Source organism: Macrotis lagotis, chromosome 1 (genome assembly GCF_037893015.1).
Source record: "Macrotis lagotis isolate mMagLag1 chromosome 1, bilby.v1.9.chrom.fasta, whole genome shotgun sequence".
NCBI classification, from domain to species: domain Eukaryota; kingdom Metazoa; phylum Chordata; class Mammalia; order Peramelemorphia; family Peramelidae; genus Macrotis; species Macrotis lagotis.
The window spans coordinates 499,485,310-499,511,488 of NC_133658.1; the positions used below are offsets into that span (position 1 = coordinate 499,485,310).

General features: G+C 34.5%; 1 protein-coding gene across 2 annotated transcripts in view; it reads right to left on the bottom strand.

Moving 5' to 3' along the window:
• The window catches only part of APP (amyloid beta precursor protein), a 146,382-nt gene that overhangs the window by 35,687 nt on the left and 84,516 nt on the right, over window positions 1–26,179 (bottom strand). Inside the window, exons 7-10 of one of the 2 annotated variants that reach the window (XM_074213946.1) lie at window positions 21,332–21,499; window positions 11,561–11,694; window positions 6,110–6,184; window positions 5,314–5,472 (exon numbers count right to left, since the gene is read on the bottom strand). In XM_074213946.1, coding sequence (XP_074070047.1) covers window positions 5,314–5,472; window positions 6,110–6,184; window positions 11,561–11,694; window positions 21,332–21,499 — 536 coding nt within the window. The remainder of the gene's footprint in view (window positions 1–5,313; window positions 5,473–6,109; window positions 6,185–11,560; window positions 11,695–21,331; window positions 21,500–26,179) is intronic. The other variant, XM_074213947.1, reaches the window with a different exon arrangement.

A 26,179-nucleotide genomic window follows, 5' to 3' on the forward strand; every position in this document is an offset into this window, starting at 1 on the left:
AGGTTTCTGGCATATCCTCATTATAGATAATGCTGGTTTTTGGTTTTAGATAGATGCTCTGTGTTATTTTGGGCAGCTAGGTGGCACAGTGAATAGAGTACTGGGTTCAAATCAAGCCTCACACACTTACTAGCTCTATTATCCTGGCTGTTTTCTTTCAGTTCCTCATCTGTAAAATGAGGTAGAGAAGGAAATGGAAACCATTCCAGTATCTCTGCTAAAAAAAAATCCCATAGTGTCACAAAAAAAAGTCAGAAATGACCTAACAGTACTTGTTATTATAAATAAACACTTGTTTATTCCTGTGCTTTCTAGAACATGACTTTTTTTCTTTAAAGTCATCATGATGGTATTACTCCCCTGTCTGTAGCCCTGGGCCTCCTGTTATGTCTATTTGCCTAGCACTCCGAGCATGGCCATAGGCCTCCCTATCTTCTTCTGCATGTGCCCACAACCTTGAACTTGAAGCCAAGGAGATCCTGAGTGCAGCCCCCATGCATCAAGACCACATGGTGTTCCTGGAGGCCATGGCCAGGGATGAAGCAGATAACCTTGTGGCCTGTGCTCAAGCACACTCAGCAGCACTTGTGGTTGGAGTTGGACTTCATGGGCCTCCCGATCATTGTCTTTAGCAACATGGCCTTAAGCTGGGTTCAGCCGCTGATGGGGCTGGGGCCGGGTGTGGGCCACTTGGGGTGACCCTGGTGGTGCATCTGGTTGGGCATGGGAGCTGGTACTGCTGCGCCTTCAGCATCAGCTGGAAAGCCTGGCTCAGGAAGGAGTTCAAACTGTAGAAGAGGCTGGAGTACTCCATGCTAATCTTCAGCAGCCTTCTGTGGGAACTAGGGTGGGAGAGAGGTTGACCCGCGCCAGTGGGGTCTCGGGCTCCTCCGACCCTTTCCCAGCCGAAAACTGCAATATGACTTTTAAGAATAGGTCTCATAACTCGTCAAAACCTTTTTCTGTATTTACTGAAATAATCACATTTTTTTGTTTTATTATTACTATGGTCAATTATGTTTATATTTTTCCTATATTAAAGCAGCTCTGGTTGAAGTTTATGATTTTTACGATAACTTGCTGAGATCTCCTTTCTAGTATGTTATGTAAAATCTTTGCATCAATATTCATCAAGTAGATTAATTTTCATTCTCTATTATGATTCTTCCTGATTTGGGTATTTAGATCATATCTGGCTCATGGAAGGAATTTGATAGCACTCCTTCTTTGACTTTTTATTTTTTTTAAAGTATATAGTACTGGAGTTCTTAAGTCTCTGGCAGAATTCATTTGTAAATCCATCTAGTCCAAGAATTTTTTTATTTGGGAGCTCATTTATGATTTGTTCAATTTCTTTTTTTTAAAGATTATTTAAGTATTCCTTTTTACTATTCTGTTAATCTGGACATTTTATATATTTTAAAATTTTTCATCCATTTCATATAGTTGTCATTTTCACTAACATATATTTGGATGAAGTGGCTCCTAATAGTTTTTTTTAATTTCTTCTTTATTGGTTGTGAGTTCATTTTTAAAATTTTGGTACTCATTTAGCTTTTTTCCCCCAAATCAAAAAAGCTCCTGGCTTATCTATTTTATTGGTTAGGTTTTCCTGCCTTCAGATCTAGAGCTCCATTAAATATGCCAGATAGTTGTCCCTTCAAGGGTAAAATACAAACTTCTCAAACTGGCATTTAAAAACTCAATTCCAATCAATATCCCATCTACCTTTCCAATCTTATTTTATATTACTGCCCTTCATATTATGGCTAAGGTAGTCAAACTGGTCTGCTAGGTGTCATCTGTGCAAACAAAATTGTATCTCTCACTTTTTGTGAGTTTACTCAAGTGGGTCCTAACTTCTAGAATTTTCTTGGCCTTGCAAAATAGTTTCCTTCAATACAAAGCTCAGGTATAACCTTCCAGAAGAGGCCTTTCCATATCTGTACTGTTATTGACAATCCCCATGCTTTATATGTCTCCATTTGAATGCAAGTAAATTAAGAGCAGAGAAATTTTCTTTTCTTTAAAAAAATTAATATCATCTCAATTAATCCTACCCTGAGAGGAAGGTGCTATTTTTACTCCCATTTTACAGTGGGGAAAACTAAAACAAATAGAAGTTAGGTGATTGTCCCAGGATCACATAGCTAGTAAGATTCTGAGATTGGATTTTAATTCCGGTCTTCTGACTTCTGGCTCAGCACTATCCTCTGCACTATCAGATGCCTATTTAAGCTTATATATGATTATTATAGTATGATAATATTATATTTTATTATACCACCATATAAGTTTGTAATTTATTTCATTACAATATAGTCAACAAAATTTATGAAACAAATTTAATATAAAATCTTTCAGATAAGAGTAAGCATAATGAATTGTTGAATTATTTTAATTCTTGCAGAATGTCACATAGTACATTTGTAATTATTTTATAGTTTCATAATTTTATATTTCAAATTTCATAATTATAGGTAGAATAAAATTTTGTATTTTATAATTAAAATGTAATGAATAGATCTATGCATGTATTTAGGTAGTTCGTAGCACTGGGCCTGGAGTCAGGAAAATTCATCTTTGTGAGTTCAAATCCAGTCTCAAATACTTACTAGTTGTGTGACCCTGGGCAAGTTAAAAGGAGTTCATAAAAAAAAAATTGTAAATCTCTAGGCTGACTGTGTTCTAAAAGGCTCCTTTCAGCTATAAAGTTTTATAATTCCATGCACACATAGGAAAAAGTCATTCTGGAATTTTTAACACCAAAATTACAAAAAGAGTTAAGAGCAACTTCATTTTAAAACATTTTTCCATCAATATGATACTAAATACAATGCTAGATATGCTAGATTTCTAATCATCCACTTTCTAAATGAATTATGATGTAAAGAATTTCCTTTCTCTTTCTCTCCACACACACACACACACACACACACACACACACACACAATTACAATATCTATATATAAGTCAACGGGTTTTTTTTAAACTACACAAAATAATCTTTAAAAGGATTTTTTTTTGAGGATTGAAATTTACAATTTTTTCAATGATCATTAGTTCCAATATCCTACCATTAACCCATATTATCCTAGACCCAGTGAAATATCTGATTCCCTAAACATTTTATTTTTTTTGCAAGGCAGTGGGGTTAAGTGGCTTGACCAAGGCCACACAACTAGGTAATTATTATGTGTCTGAGGCCGGATTTGAATTCAGGTACTCCTGACTCCAGGGCCAGTGCTCTAACCACTAAACCACCTAGCTGCCTATTCCCTAAACATTTTAACAGAAATTCTGCTTCAAAATATTCTACTGTCAGTTATTAGAATTTTAAAATTTCTTTTTCTTCTACTTTACAACTAAGTAAGTGATACAGAAAACTTTCTTTTCAAGAAAGAAAAACCACAAAAAACTCTGTGGAAATATATAGCCAACGAAAATACTGGTTTTCCAAGGCCAAGAAGTGTCACAGAGTTAAACTAATGCAGAATTATCACAGTATTAGTTGCATGCAAACATCAAGCTAGAACAAATCTTTTGAAGGTTTATCAAGAGTCTTTTTTATGATTTATGACACAAATTGTTAGGTAGATTGTAGCAAGTAACATAGCTTTCAATTTCCTGTTTTTTTTTAAACCTTTCTCAAAAGATCTGGCATACTGACATTGATTATAGAAATTTATGCTTTTATTTCCAGCAGGACACCTTTAAGTATTTGTGATCAAGAGTAATGTTCATAGTTTTGAAGGACCTTTCCATCTAAGACAAAGTATATTTTAACAGGGTTTTCTGTTAATTAAAGGTGTTCTCTTCCCATTTTATTTGATGTCAAAACTTATTTTGACATAAACAATTGATCTTACTGCTTTTGAGTTGTGTATTTTGTTATTTGTGAACATGGGGGCTACAAGTGAGAGGATCTTGGTCCAAAGAACAACATGTTACAGAATTTCTGCAAAAAACTCTTGAGCTCAGACACAATCACTACAAACCCACTACAAAAGTTACTAATACCTTTGCAACCTTATGTTTTATCTATCTCTAGTTTATGCTTGGCATCTTTGTGGTTAAGGCAAAATTCTTCTTACTGGAAACATTTCAATAACACAATAAGATATTATTTTGTCTATTACATATCCAGGCATTGGGAGAGAAAATTGGTGAAGTAGTTGATTTTGTCTTGGGTTTCTCTCAATCTGATTTCTTTCTTATATCTCTATAAACACAAAGATTCTCATCAATATTCCCGCTCTTCTCTACTATAGCTTAGTCCTCTCTTTGTATGAGGTTTGGTTCTACTTCTTGAATCCTAATACTAAGAATCTCTTCTTTGTTTCTGAGAGAACTTCTTTCTTTAAAGCAAAGTGCTTAGTGTGTGGAATGTGACCTAATCTCTCCAAAAAGGCTTTGAATGATTAAAGAGGGTCTACAGACCCTGTTTTATTCTCATGATACACCTGAGTTGAGATATCAGAACCAAAGTTTTGAAGTTACTCCTATACAAGAGTAAATAGATTTATTTGGAAAGAGGCTTGATGAATAAAAGAGCAGCAATACTTTCCTTTTGGGTAAATAGTCTCAGGAGAGTTCCCTACCCACACTTTCCTTCTATGAAAGCTTTTCTGTAGGGGAAATAAAAGTCACACTTCTGTGATATGAGGAAATTTGAAGTAGTGGGTCCCTCCCCATATTACAGGTGAGATGGCACGCTACATAAGGGTTCTGAGACCCTGGGTAAGTCACTTAACTCTGTTTTCAGTTTCCTCATCTATAAAATGATGCCAAGGAAAAAACCCCAAGAGGTCACAAGGAGTTGGATACAACTGAATACAACCAAACAACAATAATCACCACCTACATTCTAAAGATGGAGACAACCTCTGGTGGGAAGAGCTAGTTTGCCAGTGATACTAACTAGACCAATTGCTACATATAGATTAGAAAGCTGAGATCTATAGAGAATAACTAACTAATTTGTCCAAGGTCACAAACCTCCTGAGAATCACTATATAAATCTATATCCTCAGATTCCAAATATGAGATTCTCTTCTTAAACTGTAACTACCTCTTAAGAGTGCTATTGACAATTCCAAGGACTCACTCATTCCTTCTATAAGCACTAATATAATAATTCCCCTAGCTCAGGGAAGTTTTTGAGCTAGAAGGTTGTTTAAACCCTTTCAAATTTTCTAAGGATCATCTGAAAGCAGAGATATTCAAAACATTTGTCCTTTTTCTTCTTTTTTTTGGGGGGGGAGAGTGGTAATTTGAAATCAAAAATAAAATTAGAAATAACTTTAGCCATACCCGTGGAGGAACTGCCTGGAGGGCTGTGATGTAGTTTTCCAGAGCCATACGACGACGGTCATTCAGCATAGCTTCAACTCTGGCCATGTGTGTCTCTACCAACTGTTGCCTCTCATTTGCAGCTTCTTGTTCTAATGATTCCACTTTTTCCTGGAAATGCTTATAGAGTAAACAAACATAGATATATGTATGTCATTGATAAAAGACAATAAAGGATCATGTGTAGCAAATCATCTCCAAGTAATTAAAATTCTTTTCTAAAGGTTCAGATAAGCTATTAATATTTTTAATATGTCTACAGATCTCCTAAAACCTTTCATTCATATCTTGAATCAATAGTTTATTGATTTATCTCTAAGAATTGGGTTTAGTTGATTGACCTTAATCTGAGATATATTTTGAACCAGTATAAACTGTTCTTTTAAAAAACCAAAAGACATCAAATAGAAACAAGATTTTACTTCTCTTTTCTCTCTGTCAACAGAATGTAACTTAATGATAGTTCACTAATATAAAAGTGAAAATCTTCCTTTTAATGCATATGCCTAAATACATGGATTAATAAAAAAATGTGCTTCAACACAGAATGAAAATAAAAAAGGCAAAACGGTAAGGATAATGATAATATTTTTAAAAAGGTCATAAATGATAATTTCAATGACAATTTGTAATAATTTAAGACAGGATTTACCAATATTAATCAACTTTTACACTATAACTAAGCTAGTATCATCAATAATAATTATTTTCTTTTTGTTCTGATATTTTATTTTGTTGGCAATTTATGTCTAGTTACCTGGATAACTGCTTTCTTATCAGCTTTGGGCAGGTTCTTTGCTTGATGTTCTGCCTCTTCCCATTCCCTCATAACCTGTATATTTAAATAAATGGTTTTTGAATGAAGAATAATTCATTTCCTCAATAAAAAATAGTTTCTACAATCAATTTCCATGTTTCCCTTATATTTTGAAATGTCCTTCTAAAAAAAGTATAATATGGGTTTAGATATCAAATTCTATTGACTCTGATATCTTGTCTTAGTCTTGTGCTATTTTTAACTACTCACTGAGGGTGACCTGTTAACAATGCATTAACTATGAATGTTAACAGTTATTGAAGGGTCAGACAAAAGATAGTGAACGGAGCACTAAAGGGTTCAGAGTACCCTATGAAAAGCATGCTGATTGTCTCCAATGAATGAAATGATTTAATTTTTTTTTTTTACAAGGCAAATGGGGTTAAGTAACTTGCCCAAGGCCACACAGCTAGGTAATTATTAAATGTCTGAGGCCAGATTTGAACTCAGGTAATCCTGACTTCAGGGCTGGTGCTCTATCCACTGTGCCACCTAGCCACCCTGAAATGATTTAATTTTGATACTAAAGTTCTCAATAAAATTGAACCAAATGATCAATCAAAAAGCACTTATTAAGCCCTTATAAATACATCAGGCAGTATGCTAAGAAGTATGGGGGGGGGGGGAACAAAAAAACATCTTGAGAAGGAACTTACATTTTACTGGGGGGGGACAAAAAACATCTTGAGAAGGAACTTACATTTTACTGAGGGGGTAGACAACATTAAATAATTAGATACACAGTAAGTATATATGGAGAAGATATATTTCAAGAGCAAAGCCTCTAACTTGGTTTAGTACAAAAATGAATGGAAACTAAATTCAGTCAATCCTTCATTGCAGCTTAGCCATCTCTTGATAGTTCCCTATTGAATGACTGTTACAAATTCTTTCCCTTCCAGTTGGAAACCTTTTTCTTACACTCCTCACTGATCAATGTCATAAGAACTTCTATCTCTTGTCTTTATATTATCATCAATCTTTTCTTTCCTATTATATCTCAAAGAAAGAAAAGTCCTCCTTTCTTTTAACATCTAATTTTTATTGGATTACTCTTCATTTCCATCCTTAACTTTTAGAAAGTTGTCACTTGACCTGAGTTTCAGTTTCTTTATCTTTAAAAGGGAAATATCTAATAATAATAGACATTTTCTACAGTGATGCATAGAATTATTTCATTTGAACCTCATGTTATCTCTGTAGAACTACAATTATTATTTCAATTGTACAATTAGAGAAACTGAGGCACAGATTCATTTCAAAGTAAGCAAGTATCAAAAATTGAATTTGAAGTCAGGCCTTTCTATTCTCAAGTATAGTATAATATCTAATATACTATGCTGGACTTCTGAAAAGATTTTATTTAAGTACTAATCTTTCACTTTTAATATCTGAAAAGTTCAAACTGCATATTTGATACCCAGATTTTTCATGTCCCTAATTAAATTCATTTTCCACATCTGAAACATGTTCAAAAAATACAAGTTATCTTTGACTTCAGGCTCTCTCTAGTATCTCACCTTCATTCAAGTTGATAAGGTCTTATATAGAACCATCTCTTTTCCCACCTATCTATCCACACAAACACCATTCTCCAAGATTTTCCTGGTTTCAAGACCAGTTCTATCTATGTATTTACATAGAGCAGGGTGTTTTTGGGGAAAAGGGGAATTATTATATATTTTTCAAATTACATGTAAAAACAGTTTTTAATTTTCATTTACTTAAAAAGTTTTGAGTCCTAAATTTTCTCTCTCTCCCTTCCCTTGTCCCTTCCTGAGACAACAAGCAATTAGCTTTGGATTATGTGCAGTCATGCAAAACATTATTTTCATATTAGCCATATTATAAAAGAAAACAAAGACCCCTAAAAATCCAAAGAAAAATAAAATTAAAATAAGTATGCTTCAATCTGAATTCATATTCCATCAGTTCTTTCTCTGGAGGTAGACAGCATTTTCCTTCATAAGTCTTTTGGAATTGCCTTGGATCACAGCACTGCTGAAAAGAATTAAGGCATTCACAGCTGATCATCATGTTGCAATTACTGTGTATACCATTCTCCTGGCTCTGTTCATTTCACTTTGGATCAGTTTATGTAAATTTCTCCAGGTTTTTGTGAAACCATCTGATTTGCCATTTCTTATGGCATAATAACATGTCATCTCAATCATATACCACAACTTGCTCAGCATTCCCCAACTGATAGGCATCTCCTTAATTTCCAATTCCTTCTCATCACAAAAAGAGTTGCTATAAATATTTTTGTACAGATTGATCCTTTTTCCTTTTCATATAATATTTCTCTGAGATACGACCTAGTAGTGATATTGTTAAATCAAAGGGTATGCAATTTTATTGCTTTGTGGGCATAGTTTTAAATTGTTCTCCAGAATGGTTGGATCAGTTCATGACTCCACCAATAGAGCATTAGTGTCCCTATTTTTCTGTATTTCCTTCAGCATTTGTCATTTTTCTGTCATATTAGCCAATCTGATAAGTGTGAAGTATTATCTCAGAGTTGCTTTATTGTGCATTTCTCTAATCAAGTGATTTAGAGCATTTTGTCATGTGACTATAGATAGCTTTGATTTCCTCTTCTGATAAACTGACTATTGGTATCTTTTACATTTATATCAATTTGGGAATAATTAATAATCTTAAAAATTTGACTCAGTTCTGTATATAGTTGAGATATGAGGTCTTTGTCAGAGAAACATGTCATAAAATTTCACCCCCCCCCAGTTTTTTGTTTTTCTTCTAATCTTGGCTGCAGTGGTTTTGTTTGTTCAAAACCTTTTTTAATTTTATGTAAGCAAAATTATCCTTACAATGCTCTCTATCTCTTGTTTGGTTCTAAATCCTTCCTTTATCCATATTCAAACAATGGGTTCCTTACATCTTTTTTAGTGTTATGGATTCTTTTGCCAGTCTGATGATGACTATGGGTCCTTTCTAAGAATATTTTTCAATGCATAAAGTAAAATACATGGGATTACAACAAAAAGCAATTATAGTGAAATACAAATATCTAATTTTTTTTAAAAAGTTCACAAACCCTAAGTCAAGAATTTCAGTCCTAAAGTATAGCTACTATAATAAAAATAAACCTCTAATTAAAAACTTTTAAAAGCTTTATGATGCCTACTAAACTAAACCCTAACTCTTTAATCTTGCATCCAAATTCCACATAATAATTGAAAGAATTTTGAATTTGGAGTGAGATTATTTCCAGTGCTTAACTGTGCCTTGCATACATATGCACTTAAATAAATAAATGCTTCCTGACTTGTGATAATCATGGTTAAATTCCTAGCTTTATTTAACTCTGAACCTTCTCTACTGTGTCAATAGAATTTCAGTTCCTGGAAAGGGGTTGCTGTACTAGATAGCACTTGAGATCTTTTTTCCAAATGTAGATCTATGAGTCAGGCTATAATTAACATTGGAAATTAAGAGACTAAAATAGTATGATAATGTAATTAGAAAAATCTCAACTAAAAAATTAATGGAGATAAAAAGTAACTTTATCAAGATTGCAGGCTATCAAATTAACACAAAATATTTTACATTCACATTTACTATTTTTTTTTTAGGTTTTTGCAAGGCAAAATGGGGTTAAGTGGCTTGTCCAAGGCCACACAGCTAGGTAATTATTAAGTGTCTGAGACCAGATTTGAACCCAGGTACTCCTGACTCCAAGGCCAGTGCTTTATCCACTGCGCCACCTAGCCACCCCCATTCTCATTTACTATTAAATAGGATTAAGAAATCATAAAAACATTTATAACAACAATAACAGAAACTCTTCAAACCATTGAATATTGGAGGACCAATATTTTTGAAATATATATATAACTTGAAGAAAATTGTAAAATGAAACTTTGTTGGAAAAAAAGCAAGATCTAAATAATGGGTGTGTTTGGGAGGAAATGTTTAATGTTCATGTATATCCAGTATACATGCATATACAAACACAAACATATATTTTTATAAGTTGCATATAAATATAAATTTTATATAATTGCTACCATTTACATAGTTAATTAAAGTTTGCAAAGTGATTCGCAACTACTACTTCATTTTATCTTCAGAATAACCCTGGGAGGTAGGTGTTATTATATTCCTGTTTTACTAATGGGGAAACTTTGGCAGGGCAGAGGCAAAGTGACTTGCCTAGGGTCATAATTTGATCTTAACTCAGGTTTTCTTAAATCTAGGTCCAGAACTCTAATCACTCTGTCATTTAGCTGTGTGTGTGTGTGTATGTGTATACTTAACATCTTTTACTATTGTAGGTCAGTATTTCTGTGTAGCTTATAGTCTCAGAAAGTTGCCTAAAGCACAAAGAGGTTCAGTTATTTTAGCCTTATGTATATGCAAGAGGCAGGATTTGAATTCAGCCTTTCCTAGTTCCAACACCAGTTTTCTAATTAATGAGTACATCCATGCTGCTTTTGTTATTATAAAGACACACACATATTTTTATATATGTAAAATATAATTATAATATATGGGCATTATATAAATATAATAATGTGCATATATATGTATATGTATAAAGAAACACATGCATGTATGCATGTCTAGGTGTGCCAGGACCTTCTCTGCAGTTTACAGTTTAGTGAACTGCCCAAACGTTGAGAGATTAAGTAACTGCCAGTGATCATATGTCCCATATGTGCCAGAGGTAGTGACTGGATTCAGACCTTTCTAGTTTCTGGTTTCAGTACCAGCTTTCCAAGTTGAACACTATGCTACTTCTGTGCATGGTATAGCAAACAACACACACAAACATGCATAACACAATACATGTTATGTATTTCCTGTGAAAAAGTCAATATTTGTTAGGAATAATCAATGGGTCCTTTACACTATCCCTATTTTCTCCTGCTTTTAGTTGATATAATTGAGCCTTTCCTTGGTGGGAATAAGTTGTAAAAATAATAATGATAATAACAGCAAACATTTATAATTAAGTTCTTTACAAAAAATAGCTCATTTTTATCTTTCCAACAACTCTATTACTATTATTCTCATTTTACAGAAGAGAAAAAAGGAGCAGAGCTTGAGCTTAAAAGACTTGCCTAGATTCACATATCTAGTAAATATTTGAGGCAAGATATGAACTTAGGTCTCATTAACTTCTTTTGTTATGGAAGTTATCAGTAACACGATGAATTTGGACGATTGGGCAAAAATAAGATTAAGTGCCATATTCATTAGATAAAATTGTAACTTTTATAGCTTAGGATCATTAGAGGTCTAGCGAGAAATCTTAGACTCCCACAAGATGCTTTGTTACGAATCAGGAGCACTAATGAAAATCTCAAGAAATGGAGTTTCTTGTTTTCTATAGCTTTGCAAAAAAGAAAAACAAGTTTAGGTTACCTGGGACATTCTTTCACGGTGCTTAGCTTCAAGTCTCTCTTTGGCTTTCTGGAAATGGGCATGTTCATTCTCATCACCAGGTGTCTCCAGATATTTGTCAACAGCATCAGGGGTGCTGGCTGCTGTAGTAGGGACTGAAAGACAAAAGGGAAGGAGATTTGTAGGTAGGAGAAATAAAGAACGTTTGATTATAGTACAGAAACCACTGTAAGGCTGTTTAAAAGTTTCTATATTAGAACATAACAATGATTTCACCCATTTATTAGCATTAGGGTAAATGATATCTATGAAATGACCAGATTTACAATTTGTATTATAATAAAACAAATATCTGGGTTTGAGATTTTCTAGGAAATTAACATATATATGTGTTGAAGATCAGGTGGTAAGACTATATACCCTTTTTTTAAAAGATTTTTGCAAGGCAATGGGGCTTACCCAAGGCCACACAGCTAGGTAATTATTAAGTGTCTGAGGCTGGATTTGAATTCAGGTAACTCCTGACTCCAGGGCCGGTGCTCTATCCACTGTGCCACCTAGCTGCCCCAGATTATATACCTTTCAAAAAAGACTTGGTTGAGAATAGGTTATTTGTGGCAGATATGGGAGAGGACACACCTAATCAGATATGGCGGAAATATTTTTAAGTTATTTACTAAAATTTGGTTTTGGCAAAAATTTGGGTAGGAGGAGTTTCTTTATTCAGACCACAAAATCATGGGAAGATCTAACCTTAATTTGCAGCGGAAGGAAAATGACTCAAGATCCCTGCAGCTGATAGTTCAACCAATCAAAAAGCAGCAAGCCTTATCCACCTGACATACTTAACAGTCGAAAAAACCAAATTATATATTTTGCCTGCATAATTCTATAGATATTAGGACCATTTATCCTGAATGAGAATCCTCTTATTATACAGGACATCAAACAATAAAAAGTTTATAATGAATCACGATTCATTATATTTACTTTTTGTAACTCAAAGTTAAACATCCTTAACACCCATAATTGAATTTCATATATTTGTAGAAACACCCAAACCTCAAACATTGCATGATACATAATGAACTTCTATACATAAAGTAAAAGGAAATTCCAGGCTATGTTTCTTTTAAAAGCATTGACATAGGTTAAGAAAAAAGTATTTTAAAAAGTCATTAAACACATCTTTGTAATAACAAATTGCTTTAAAAAAAAGAGATTATCAACTTACACAATGGATAAGGAAGTGAAAAGAATTTACATTTTAAGTGTATTCCAGGCTGGCTAGGGAAGTAAGTGCCATTATTATCCTCATTTTATAACTGAGGAAACTCCAAGTGGACAATGATTAAGTAACTTGTCCAGAGTCACAGTGTGACTGGGGCCAAATCTGAATTCAAGTTTTGCTAATTTTATGCCCATCTCTCTGCCCACTGTGCCATTTAGCAGTCTCTTGTATACTGTATTCAAGTATACCATTTATTAATACATTATATGTAAAACTGAATCCAATGAGGGTTATAAAAGAAAGGAAGAAAGCTCAGGAAGAATGAAGCAGATTGAGAATTGAACATATAAAAAAGGAAACTTGAAATCCAACTGAGACCATACCCAAAGTTCTGAAAAAGAAACCCAGATTGGTGTTCTCTGCTATTAAAAAAAAAAAGGTGGGATAAGAGTATGGTTAATGGGGAATACAAGGAAAAGGCCCACACAAGAAAGACATTGAGAGAAAAAATTAATAAAAGCCTAGAGACTAAAGAGATAAACCAAGGAAAGGATTCTAAAAATGGAAAAAAACCCTTCAAAGAATCAAAGTATTATTGAAACATTACTACTTAATGAAAGACAGCATCTCCTGTGGACTCCTCAGAGATCATAGGATAATTGTAAGACATTTTAGAAGGGTTCAAAATAGAAATAAAACTCCTCAAATCAAAAATCAGAAATAAAGAAAAAACAGATTTCTCAAAGCAAAAAAGAAAACTGAAATGTGTAATCATTTTTTAAAAAGCCAGTTAGAAGTGGAGGAAAAATTAAATCTATAGTAAAGAAATGAAAGATGAACAGATTTGAAGCAAAAAATCTAGTGAAGTTAATGAAAATTTGGAACAAGAGAAACAAAACATACCACTATTAAATGAATAATTGAATTATATAGAAGTCAAAAGACCTAACCTTGAAGATGGGATACATAGAGATAACTTGAAGATCATAGGGTTCACCCAGAAACACATGACAAATATAAAAACAAACTAAACACAATGAAACAGGAAATAATATAAGAAAACTAATCCAGAACTTTTGAATTCAGACAACAAAATATTGACTAAGAAAATCTATAGAATGCTGCCAGGAAGGCAAACAAGCAGGCAAACAAACTATTTGTGCTACAAATTCTAAGCCAGGTTTTGAAAAAAAAAAAACCCTTCAAAAATAAAGGAAAGGTAATTTGAATAACATGGGAAGCTTCTACAGTTAAAATTAATATAGGGGTGGCTAGGTGGTGCAGTGAATAGAGCACTGGCCTTGGAGTCAGGAGTACCTGAGTTCAAATCTGGCCTCAGACACTTAATAATTACCTAGCCATGTGGCCTTGGGCAAGCCACTTAACCCCATTGCCTTGCAAAAACTAAGAACAAAAAACAAAAACAAAAAAAAAAACACTAAAAAAACATAATATAGCTCTAGGGTTGTACAGGAAAAGGGGGTGGGGACTACTACCACTTTCTGACAAGTTGGATGGAGAATGAGAAAATACAGCAGAGATGTCAGAAGGCAAGCCTAGGATCAGAAGAATAGAGGAGGAAGGTCTATTCCTAAAGGGTAGAGATGGGGCACTGAGTAAAAAGAGAGTGGAGAAGGTAAGAATGTGGGCTGAGAGATGAGGAACTCACAATGGTTGTTTCTGGGAAAAGTATGTCTAGTGGGAAGTTCTCTTTTGTGATAGAGACTGCTGTGCCTGTCTGGAGTAGTTTGCTACCCAGAAAGGAATATGTGAGTTCCTGTAGGCACCACACTCAGGGTGGTAAGGTAGATGAATGGCATGGTCTTGTGAACATAAATTAATCAAAGAAAGAGTAAGGCAGAAATTATACTACAAAGTTTGAAAGTAGGCTATTAGCAGAGCCCTGAAGTTTCTGAGGAGACAAGTAATATGATGAAGGCAGTATGCTAGAAGATCACAAAAAGAGGTATGAAAGACTCAGACAAGAGGAGAGCTCTTAGGGGAAAGTTTGAAAGAAATTAATATAATTCTAGCAAGAGGTACTGGTAGCCCAAATCTGGAATTTGGAAATGAAAAGGAGGAAACAGATATAAGAGCTAAGTACAGAGATGAAATTAAGAAGATGTGGAAATTAACTGAACATAGAAGGTAAGGGAGCAATAAGAATTAAAAAATCCTAAGGCTCTCAATGTGTGTGACTAGAAAGATTATGATACCATCAACAAAAATGGGAAATATAGAGGGAGAGACAATTTGGGGGGGGTGTTGGAGAAGGAGCCTAGAGATCTTCAGGCAGAAGTCTGAGGATGACTTGTCAGGTATGTTATATTAGGGTAAGAATTCAAGGTCTAGATAACTGATGTTCTTTCTAATTTTAAAATTTAATGTTACCACTTTTATTTCGTTTTGGGGTTTCATTTTAATTAAAAAGTTCTTACTTGAGATTAACTGGCAAAACTGAAAAAATGTATGAAAACAGATTGTAATAAATAATTAAACTCTTTTAGTTCCCAAAAGTACAATAAGAAAAGGTTGGGCGATTTGAAATATTTTGGCATTTGTTTGGTTGCTTTATAAAAGAGAAATTAAATGGGTTGGTTTTTTTTCCTTATAAAAGTACTTTAAGAGTGTTAATGGAACGCTAGAAATATACAGAAGAGAACAGAAAGAGATATAAGCAAGCATGGAAACATTACAGTTACCATCTCATATTTAAACATAAGATTTCTGGGTGACACAAGCTCCCCTTCCCCAATGGAGTACCACATATATTCTCTGATTATCACATCTCAGCTCTCCAGAAATTATGCAGTACAGCTAAAGCAACATCAGTCCTCTTCAATATCAAAGAAACCAGAATGCAAAAGAGGGTTAAAAGCACTCCATGAAGTGATAACTTTTTTGAGTTAACACCTTCTCTCTACTCAACCACTAAGACAGTATTACTAGCAGAGAGGCCACAGAAACTGACTATAGGTTTTCAAGAAAACCCAGGGTCACACTTCTGCCACCACCCCCTCCCAGTGGTATGAAGGCTAACATTCTGTCATAAAAAGCAAAAACAAATATTCACAAAATAAAAAAGGATAAACAACAAAACTATATCATGCTGAAAGATGATGATAATAAATCAATATCAATATTAAACTTCTAGGAGAGAGGTTAGCTTGGGCAAGTTTAAGGACTTGTCTTTGCATGAAGAGGTGATGATGCAAAAGGAAAAACAGAGAAAGAAAGAGGAGTGATAAAAGATGGATAGGGAAGAGGGGATCTCTGATAAGGTCTCAAGTTTTTCCATGAAGTGTAAGACAATATTTTCAGATGAGAGGGTGGAGGAAAATGGGTACTAATGGAAACTTTCAAGGGGATGGAGAAGTTTGGAAGAGATGCTTTGGTGACTGGGGTACTAAATCAATTAAAAAGGAAAATAAATAGTGGGAACTTCAGTTTTAGACAACTAAGAAAATTTAAATTGGCTTGTCCTTCTTTTCACCTTTCATGTATGATTTTCAGTATGCTTCTAATACTATAATAACTAGCATTTAAATAGCACTTCAAAAATATTAATTCATTTGCTTCTCCCAACAACTCTGAGGTGTTAAGTGTTATTATCCCCATTTTATGCTTGAGGAAATTCAATCAGAGAGATGTTGAGTGATGTGTTCAAGTTTACACAGCTAGCTAAATGTCTTTAATCAGTTTGTAACTCAAGACCTTCCTTTCTGTAGGCACAGGGTTCCATTATTTTCTGGATCACAAAAGGTTCTGAATTTATAACAAAGAATAGTTTTCTAGGAAGACATTTGATTTTTGGTTTTTTTTTAAAGACAATGGGGTTAAGCGACAGCTAGGTAAGTGTCTGTCTGAGGCTGGATTTGAACTCAGGTCCTCCTGACACCAGTGCTCTATCCTTGGTGCCATCTAGCTGTCCCAGCATTTGATTTTTTAAAGGAAACATTTTCTTCTAAACTTCATAAGAAATATAAAAGATCACAAGGATTATTAAAATATGTTTATCAGTGATATCTCAATGCTTATTGGTCTTACCACTGATACATAATTATATACGATAAATTTAGATACTATATATATATATATATATATATATATATATATATATATATATATATAACAAAATGAGAAAAGATGTTTAAAAACCAAAGGCTTAAGATGCACAAAATTTTGTAAAAGATGGTGATGTTACATATGATACTTGTGTCATAGTTTCCCATTCCCCCAAATGATATGTATCATGTATTGAATTACATTTTTTCAGAAGGTTCTTGTGTAGTAGTGAGAAACTTGAGTAACTATGGAGAGTGGAATCAAGAAGGAGGAAAAGCAGCAGCAACCCAACCAAATTCTTCCAACACTTCCCTTCAAATAACTTTAAAATAATGCCTCAAATTAAGTTCTGGAGTGGGAGAGCCAACAAAAAATCAGGGTGAGTCATTTTTCCAGTCTAAGACAACTGAGGAAGTTGGCAGAAGTCTGTGACACCAGGCTGAAGGTTGGTTTATGGGCTTTGGAGGCAGTAACGGTGGCAGCAGCTTTGGGAGCTCTCAGCTCAAACTGGCTAGAGAATTGGACAACTGGCTGGCAACAAGGTACAGGACTCAGCAACTTTAGTGTTTATACAGTTCTGGGTCAGAAGAGTTGGTCACAAGGACATAGGTGCCCTAGTCAGTTCCAGGGTGGAGAAGAGTGCCAGTGCTTATGGCAGCAGGAGAGCAAAGGACCTGGTCACAGATCCAGGGATAAGAGAAGGACTAGCACGCCTAGATTAGACATCAGTGGAACAAGGGCTCTTCCTGGATAAAAGCAGGAATTCAGACCAGGGCAGCTGTGACCACAGCTCTCCCCATGTCATACCACAATGGAAACACTAAAAACTTGCAGACTCCAGAATTAGCTCTGAAAAAAGCCTGAAGCTTGAGACAGGGCCTCCCCAAACACTGAGAAGCAGAACCCAACTTTAACAATAAAAAAAGAATCTGATCATAAAAAGTTACTAAAGTGGAAAGGATGACCAATACTCAGAGGATACTAGCTACAAAGAAAGCCTCAAAAATAAATGCCAAGTGGACACAAGATTTCTTGAAATAGTTAAAGAAGAGATGACTGGTAGAAGAAATATGGGATAAAGAAATGAGTATAATGAAGGAAAATTATGAAAAAGAATTAACAGCTTGGTAAAAGAGGTACCAAGATGGATTTGTGAACTGATCCAACCATTTTGGAGAACAATTTGAAATTATGACCAAAGGATTACAAAACTGTGCAACTTTGATCCAGCAGTACAACAACTAAGCCTGTATCCCACAGAGATTATAAAATAAAGGGGAAAAGATCCATTTATATCAGTTCTTTTTGTAGTGGCAAAGAATGGGAAATTGAGGGGATGTCCATCAATTGGGGAATGGTTGAACAAATTGTGGTATATGAATGTGATGGAATACTATTGTTCCATAAGAAATCATGAATAGGTGGATTTCAGAAAAATCTGGAAAGACTTAACATGAACTGATGCTGAGTGAATTGAGCAGAACCAGGAGAACATTGTACACAGGAACAGCAACAGTGTGTGATTATTGACTGTGCTCCTCTCAGTGGTTCAATGATCAAAGAAAGACAATTCTAAAAGGCTTATGATGGAAAATTCGATCTACATCCAGAGAAAGAATTATGGAATCTGAATGAAGACCAAAGTGTATTATTTTCACTTCTAAAATTTATTTTATGGGTTTTTTCTTTCTCATTCCCTTCCTCCCTTTTGTTGTGATTTTTCTTTCACAGCATGACTAATATGGAATTATGTTAAACATGATTATACATGTAAAACCTAAATCTAATTACTCGCTGACATGGAGAGAAGGGAGAGAGGGAAGAAAGGGAGGAAGAAAAAAGTAGAACTCAAAATTTCACAAAAATAAATGTTGAAAAACTATTATTAAATGTAATTGGAAAAAAACAAAATAAAAATGTTCAAAAAGTACGAAGAAATATTCAAGAAAATAACACCTTAAAAAAATCAAAATTGGCCAAATGATGAAAGAGAACACAAAAATTCAATGAAGAGATACCAGAGAAAAACTAAGAAAACATTACGAAATCTTCAGAATCATGATTCTTCAAAGGGGAGAACATTTATACTAGATGGAAAACGATAGGAATTAAATCAAATAAAACAAAAATCAGAACAGCTACTATATACTTCGACTTTTAGTAAGTAAAAAAAAAAACCCAACCATTTTTATGTCATCCACACAACCTTATATTAATATACTAGTGACTGTTATCAAGGTTTTTTTTCCCATTTTACCCCTTTATATCTATCTATCTATCTATCTATCTATCTATCTATCTATCTATCTACCTATTGATCTACCTATCTGTCTATGATTACTGGGTCTCACTTAAAAGTAGGACCCAACTGGTAGGCCTATGATTATTTTTCCAAGTAATCTAATTTAATAGTGACCTATACTAATTTTTGCTTGCAATAATTTATAGTGTAATATTCATTATACTAGTGATACCTACACCTTTCAAGAATCTTATTTTAAAATTAGAATAAAATTCTCAAGAATTCTAAAGACTCATTTAACAACATAGCAAGCATATGATAGTTTTTGTCTGCTAATCTAGAAAGGGTAAATGTGGGAAAAGGATGAAAGAAAAGGCTCCATTAACTCTATTTTTAAGTCTTAGAAACAAATGAAAAATATCAGATGTAGACACACAAAACTCTTATCTTGCAACAAGTAATACAATATTCATGAAAACAAATTCCCTTTTGTCCAAAAGGATAAACTGTTGGAAATGACAAAAAAAATATATTGTGATGGTTGCAACTAGTTATGATCACCAGCAAAATTCTTTGTTTTGGACAGAGCAACCAACAAAAACACCCACTGTGTACTAAATTATACTATTTAGTTAACTTATACTTAAACTAAATACATATATATATATATATATATATATATATATATATATATATATATATATTTATTTTAGGATTTTGCAAGACAATAGAGTTAAGTGGCTTGCCTGAGGCCACACAGGTAATTTTTTTTTTTTTAGGTTTTTGCAAGGAAATGGGGTTATTAAGTGGCTTGCCCAAGGCCACACGGCTAGGTAATTAATAAGTGTCTGAGACTAGATTTGAACTCAGGTACTCCTGACTCCAGGGCTGGTGCTCTATCCACTGCACCACCTAGCTGCCCCCATTATATTATATTATTATAAATTATATAGACTTTGAACTAGCAGTTGAAATGATCAAATTAGAAAACTTAAAACAGAAATATAAGGAATTAACTAGTTGTTATATTCTTTTTCATATAAATCTATACTTAAACTACCCAGAGTATCCACATTATTCTATAACTAAAGGGACTAAAAAGCTGAGATAGCAATCTCCTTTACAAATGAAAAATTTTAATATTTGATATTTTGCTGAATGAAGAGTAAGAGTTTTTATAACCACATCTTCCCACTTGTTTTTGCTTATTTCTAGAGAGGATTAATAATGACACACTTCTGCAGACATACCAGTAAAGAAATTTTAACCATTGGTCTCACAAAAATGAAGAGGAAGATGATGCCCAATATATGATGATGTTGTAGGAGGACTTCCAATCCGGGTATGGGTCAACTGGGTATGATTAGATGACTTTTGAGGTTCCACCTAATTCAGAGACTCCTTAATTCCTCAAAAGTGAGACCCAAATGGTCTAATGGCAGGTCTAATACTACCATTATTAACTCAATTTCTCTCTGAAATTCAGTTTCAAAGTTCTTAAAAGTTAAATAAGCCAGGACTGATTTTTTTTCCTTTCAGAATTTGATTAAGAGAATCAATGAACCACAAAGAGATGAGATCCACATAAACTTATTCAATACAAAAAAAAACATTTGTTTATTTACAAAAGGTATTTTCTATCTGTATACAAATCTAATCAATATAAAAAAATCTTGTGATTATCTGCCTGTATACAAAAGTTATTTTTGAATATTAATTAATCAACATTTATTAAGTTCCTACTATGTGCAAAGCACTGGGTTAGATGTTGGGGATAGAACTATAAGGAATGGAACAATTCCTGATCTCAAGGTATTATTGGGCTCCTATATAAATATACACAGAATAAATAAATACAAAATAAATTCAAGGTTTTTTAGTGATAAGATAGTAATAGTACAAGTATAAACAATTTTTTTTAGGAGTTTGGCCGAGAATGGAAGGAGAGATATAGGATGAAAGTTTGAGGGAGAAAGTATTGTGAAGCCAAGATATTGCTTTTTTGGTCAAAGAGGTCTATCTGCAGCAGTTTATAAAGGATATATCCACTATCATACTTTATTAGAGAAAGAAGGAGATACGTACTATAACTAAAAATATTGCAGAGAAAGGGGAATTACAAAAGGTGATAGATGTATTGTTAGTGATAGCAACAGACCCCTTTTCGGGAATCAGAAAAATAAATTTGTTGCAAAGAGCAGAGTCAGTGGCAAGAAAGAGAGATGGCCACATGCTTGAGGAAGGATCCACTTACTGATGCTGCCACAGACTGCCATGCAGTACTCCTCAGTGCCAAAGTTGTTTCGGTTTCCACCACATCCGCCGTAAAAAAATGGTGCGCACTTCTTTTCAGTCACATCAAAGTACCAACGGGAGATCATTGCTCGACAAGGACCAGTCTCAGCTTGTTCAGAGCATACCTCTAATTATAGGATATGTGGAGGAACTACATTTAGCATGAAAATGACTTTGTCTTACTTTTCATGTATACATATTTGTTTATCTTTTGTATGAAACCATAGTTGAGATCGCTGGGAAGCAATTACCAATACACTCTCTGGATAATTCAATTACTTCCTGTGTTTTAAAAGAAATTAACTGAAACAAAGGAACATATTTCTAATCTGATTTAATGAATATACTTAACAGTAATATAAAAAGGAATCTGTCAAAGGCAATAATATTTTTAACTCTTGTAACATTAATATCAAATAAGAGAAAGCATTTGTAAATCTAAACTTTGAATTAAAATTATTATTATTGTTATTGTTTTTTGCAAGGCTGGGGTTAAGTGACTTGCCCACGGTCACACAGTAGGTAATTATTAAGTGTCTGAGGCCGGATTTGAACTCAAGTACTCCTGACTCCAAGGTCAGGCTCTATCCACTGTGCCACCCAGCTGTCCCTGAATTAAAATTATTAAAAGAAACTAAAATTCTGGCTATTCCTGATATGAAAAGATTATTTTATTAGCAATATAAGCCTAATTCTTTCCCTTTCATACAGTGATTTCCCCAAAAGAAGTATTAACTAAAACATAAAAGTATGCTTTGAATATTATATGCACTTCTCATTTTTTGCCAGGGGTCAGTATATCCACTGAATTTTCATATGTTGCAGAAAAAAAATCATAGGTCCATAGAGTTACAGTTGGAAAAGACATTATAGCTCATCTAATCCAACTACCTCATCTGGCAGATGAGGCAACTGAAGTTCAGGAAGGTTAAGTGACATATTTTATATGCAGCAAAACCTTAAAACTGAATTATATAGAATTTTTTTCTACAAATAGCAAACTAGGACTCTATATTTAAGTATCTCAATATCTATATGACTCTTTACCAATAATGTTCCAAACAGGAAAACACATATAAACAAGAAAACTTAAAATTCTTAAGAAATTAATAGAGGCAGTAAGAAATAGTGACTAGAGAAGTTAGGAAGGAATATGTGCCAACCTCATTTGATCCTTACAACAATCCTTCGGGGTAGGTGTTATTATAATTCCCATTTTATAGTGGAGGACACTGCCTCAGACACAGTTAAGTGGCTTGCCCAGGGTCAGAGGGCTAGAAAGTATCTAAGGTCAGATAGGAAGTTGGGTCTTCTTGAGTCAAGGTTCAGCACTTTTTCCACTGGGTCACCTGGCTGTCCCTAGAAAGCCAGCATCTGAGTAAAATAAGACCTGGGTCCTAAGACACACTGGTTGTGTGTTCCTGAGCAAGTTACTTAACTCTCAGGGTTTTGAGCAGTTTTCCAAATAGATTGCAGAGAAGGTGCCAACATACACTGACAAAACATTTCTTCTAAGAATTTCATGTTTCAATGAAAACATAGCTGAAGTCCCTATCCTTGTCTCTTAAATATTTATGCTAGGCCCTATGCTAATTTCTGGAAAGAATAAGAAGGGGAAAAAACAAAGCAAGCATGCAAACAAACAACAAAAAACAACCCCCAATCCAATGTCCACATTCAAAGAGTTTACATTTTCATAGGGAAGACAATATGTACATAATTAGGTAAATGAAAAATATTGAGTATTCAGGTCACTTTAGTATCCATGGGGAAATATGGAGGAGAAAAAAAGTGGAAGAAGGCTAATGAGAGAGGAAAGAATAGCTGTGAAGTGCTCTAAATGTCAAAGGACTTTTATATTTGATAATAAAGGAAACAGGAAATAGGATTTTTATGGAGAGGTGATTGAAGACCTCAATTGGTGTGGTGGTTGAATGAATCAATAGGAGAAAAGTAGGACAGCAAAATCCAAACAGTAGGATTTGAAGGATGTCTCTGTTCCAAGATACCAAGTATAACTTGACTACAAGCTCTAGAGAGATTGAAATAATGATGATAAAATCTAACCAATAAATTTTGATGAAGTATAAACACTTAGAAAGTATTTTCATTGCAGTTGCAGGTATCCAGGTTGATACTACATCCTATAAAGGATAAAAAGTACATTAACAGTTAACATGGTGGAACAGTGAATAGAGCATGGACCCAGGGGTCAGGAGGACTTGAGTTCAAATATGGCCTCAGACATTTAATAATTGCCTAGCTATGTGATCCTGGTTGGACAAGTCACTTAATCTCATTGCCTTAAAAAAATAACTTTTTTTTTAAGTACAGGTGAGCGCAGCCAAGATGGCAGTGTAAAGGCAGGAATTCCTGGAACCCCCCCCCCAATCCAAAAGCCATCAAATTATGACTCTAACCAAAATTTAGAGGGGGTAGAACCCACAGAAAGACTGAGTGACACAATTTCCCAGTATAAGACAACTGAGAAAATCTGCAGGAAAGGTCTGTTTCAGCAGGACTGGGGGTTGAAAAGAGCCATAGCCAGAGTGCAGTGCAGCCGGGCCTAGGTGTCTGGGTCTTACTCTATTGGCTAGTGATCACCGGGGACAGCTGGAAGGGGTGGTGAGAGAACTTGTCGCACCAGAGTAAAGCATCAGCCTCAGAGCAGCCCTGTGATGAGAAACTGCAACAGGAATCAGCGGAGTCAGTACATCCAAAGCTCTCAGCCCACAGGTGGTGAGGGGTTGGGAGAGACTGCAGAGGTCTCTCAGCTCTCCATTGCCCACACTCAGATCCAGGTGGCAGTTTGAGCTCCCAAACTGTAACCTTCCTCACAGCTCCAGGGCAGAGGGGAGCACCCGTGGTCATCCATATACCAAAGCACAAGCAAGAGATCAGTCAGAGCTTCTCATAAGACCTTGAAGGAATTAAGGTCCTGTGGGTTGTCTCTAACCCCCCCCCCCCCCAAAAGCCTTGAAGTATGGTAAATAAGTCCAAGGCTGAGGAAATGAGCAAACAAAAGAAAAAGAAGAATCTGACCACAGAAAATTGCTTTGGTCCCATGTTGGCTAAAATACATACTCAGAAGATGATAAAATTGAAGCCTTTGCATCCAAAACCTCCAAGAGAAATGGAAAATGAGCTCAGTTTATTGATGAACTCAAAAAAGACTTTGAAAAGAAATTATGGTAAGCAGAGGAAAAATTGGGAAGAAAAATGAGAGCAATGCAGGTAAATCATTCAAGTCAAGCCAACAGCTTGGTGAAAGAAACACCAAAAAATACTGAAGAAAATAATGTTAAAAACCAGTTTAGGCCAAATGGAAAAAGCAAAACAAAAGACAAATGCAAAGAATGCCTTAAAAATCAGAATTGGTCAGCTGGAAAAGGAGATTTAAAAAGCTCTTTGAAGAAAATAACTCCTTCAAATGCAGAATGGAACTAAAGGATGCCGATGACTTTGTGAGAAATAAGGAAGAAATAAAACTTCCAAAAAAAAAAAAAAGGCAAAAATTAGAAGAAAATGTGAAATATCTCATTGGAAAAACAACTGACCTCAAGTAGAGATCCAAGAGATACCTTGGAATACCTGAAAGTCACAACCAGGAAAAGAGCCTAGACTTCACTTTTTCAAGAAATGCTACAGCAAAATTACCCTGAGATCCTAGAAGCAGAAGGTAAAAATAGAAATTGAGAGAATTCACTGATCACCTCTTGAAAGAGATCCCAAAAGAAAAGAGAAAATACTAAAAGCTGTCAGAAACAAACAATTCAACTACTGTAGCTCTATAGTCAGAATTACAGAGGATCCAGCAGGCTCTACATTGAGGGTTTGTAAAACTTGGAATATAATATTCCAGAAGGCAAAAGATCTAAGTTTACAGCCAAGAAACAACTACCCAGCAAAACTGAACATCTTTCGGTGAAAAGATACACTTTCAATGAAACAGGGGACTTTCAGACTTTCCTACTGAAACAACCAAAGGCTGAACAGAAAGTTTGATCTCCAAGTACAGGACTCAGGTGAACCATAGAGGGAATGGAAGAGAAAAGAAAAATTTTTCAATGGAGTGGAATTGGGGAAGGCAAGGGGGAATGAGTGAGCCTTCATTCTCACCAGAAATGGCTCAGAGAGGAAATAACATACACACTTAATAGGGTATAGAAATCTATCTTACCATAGAGAAAAATGAGAGGAAAGGGATGGGATAAGAGGGAGGGGAAGGGGAATAAGTGATAGAAGAGAGGAAAGCTTGTTGGAGAGGGTACTCAGATACAACACACTTCTGAACAAGGACAGAGTGAAAGGAGAGAGAATAGAATAAATGAGAATGGGGAAGAACAGAGTGGAGGGAAATACAGCTAGTAATACCAACTGTGGGAAAATATTGAAGCAACTTCTCTGGTGGACTTAATGATAAAGAAGGAAACTCATCCCAGAGATAGAGCTATTGGAATCTGAACACAGACTGAAGTACATTTTTTGTTCGTTCTCTCTCTCTCTCTCTCTCTCTCTCTCTCTCTCCCTCCCTCCCTCCCTCCCTTCTTGAATCTTTCGGGGGGGGGAGAGGTTTATGTTTACTCTCACAACAAGATTATTGTAATAATATAAAATAAACCAAAAAAAAAAAGAAAAGAGTAACATATAAAATTTATATCTTTTTTTAAGCAAGTCATATGAAATAGAGATTCATACTTTAAAATAGAATCCTATTTTTGTGTTCTGTTAAATATATGGTAATGTTCTCTTTTTTGGTGTTTGAGTTCAAATAATAAAGAAAAATAAGAAAAGTGATGAAAAGAAG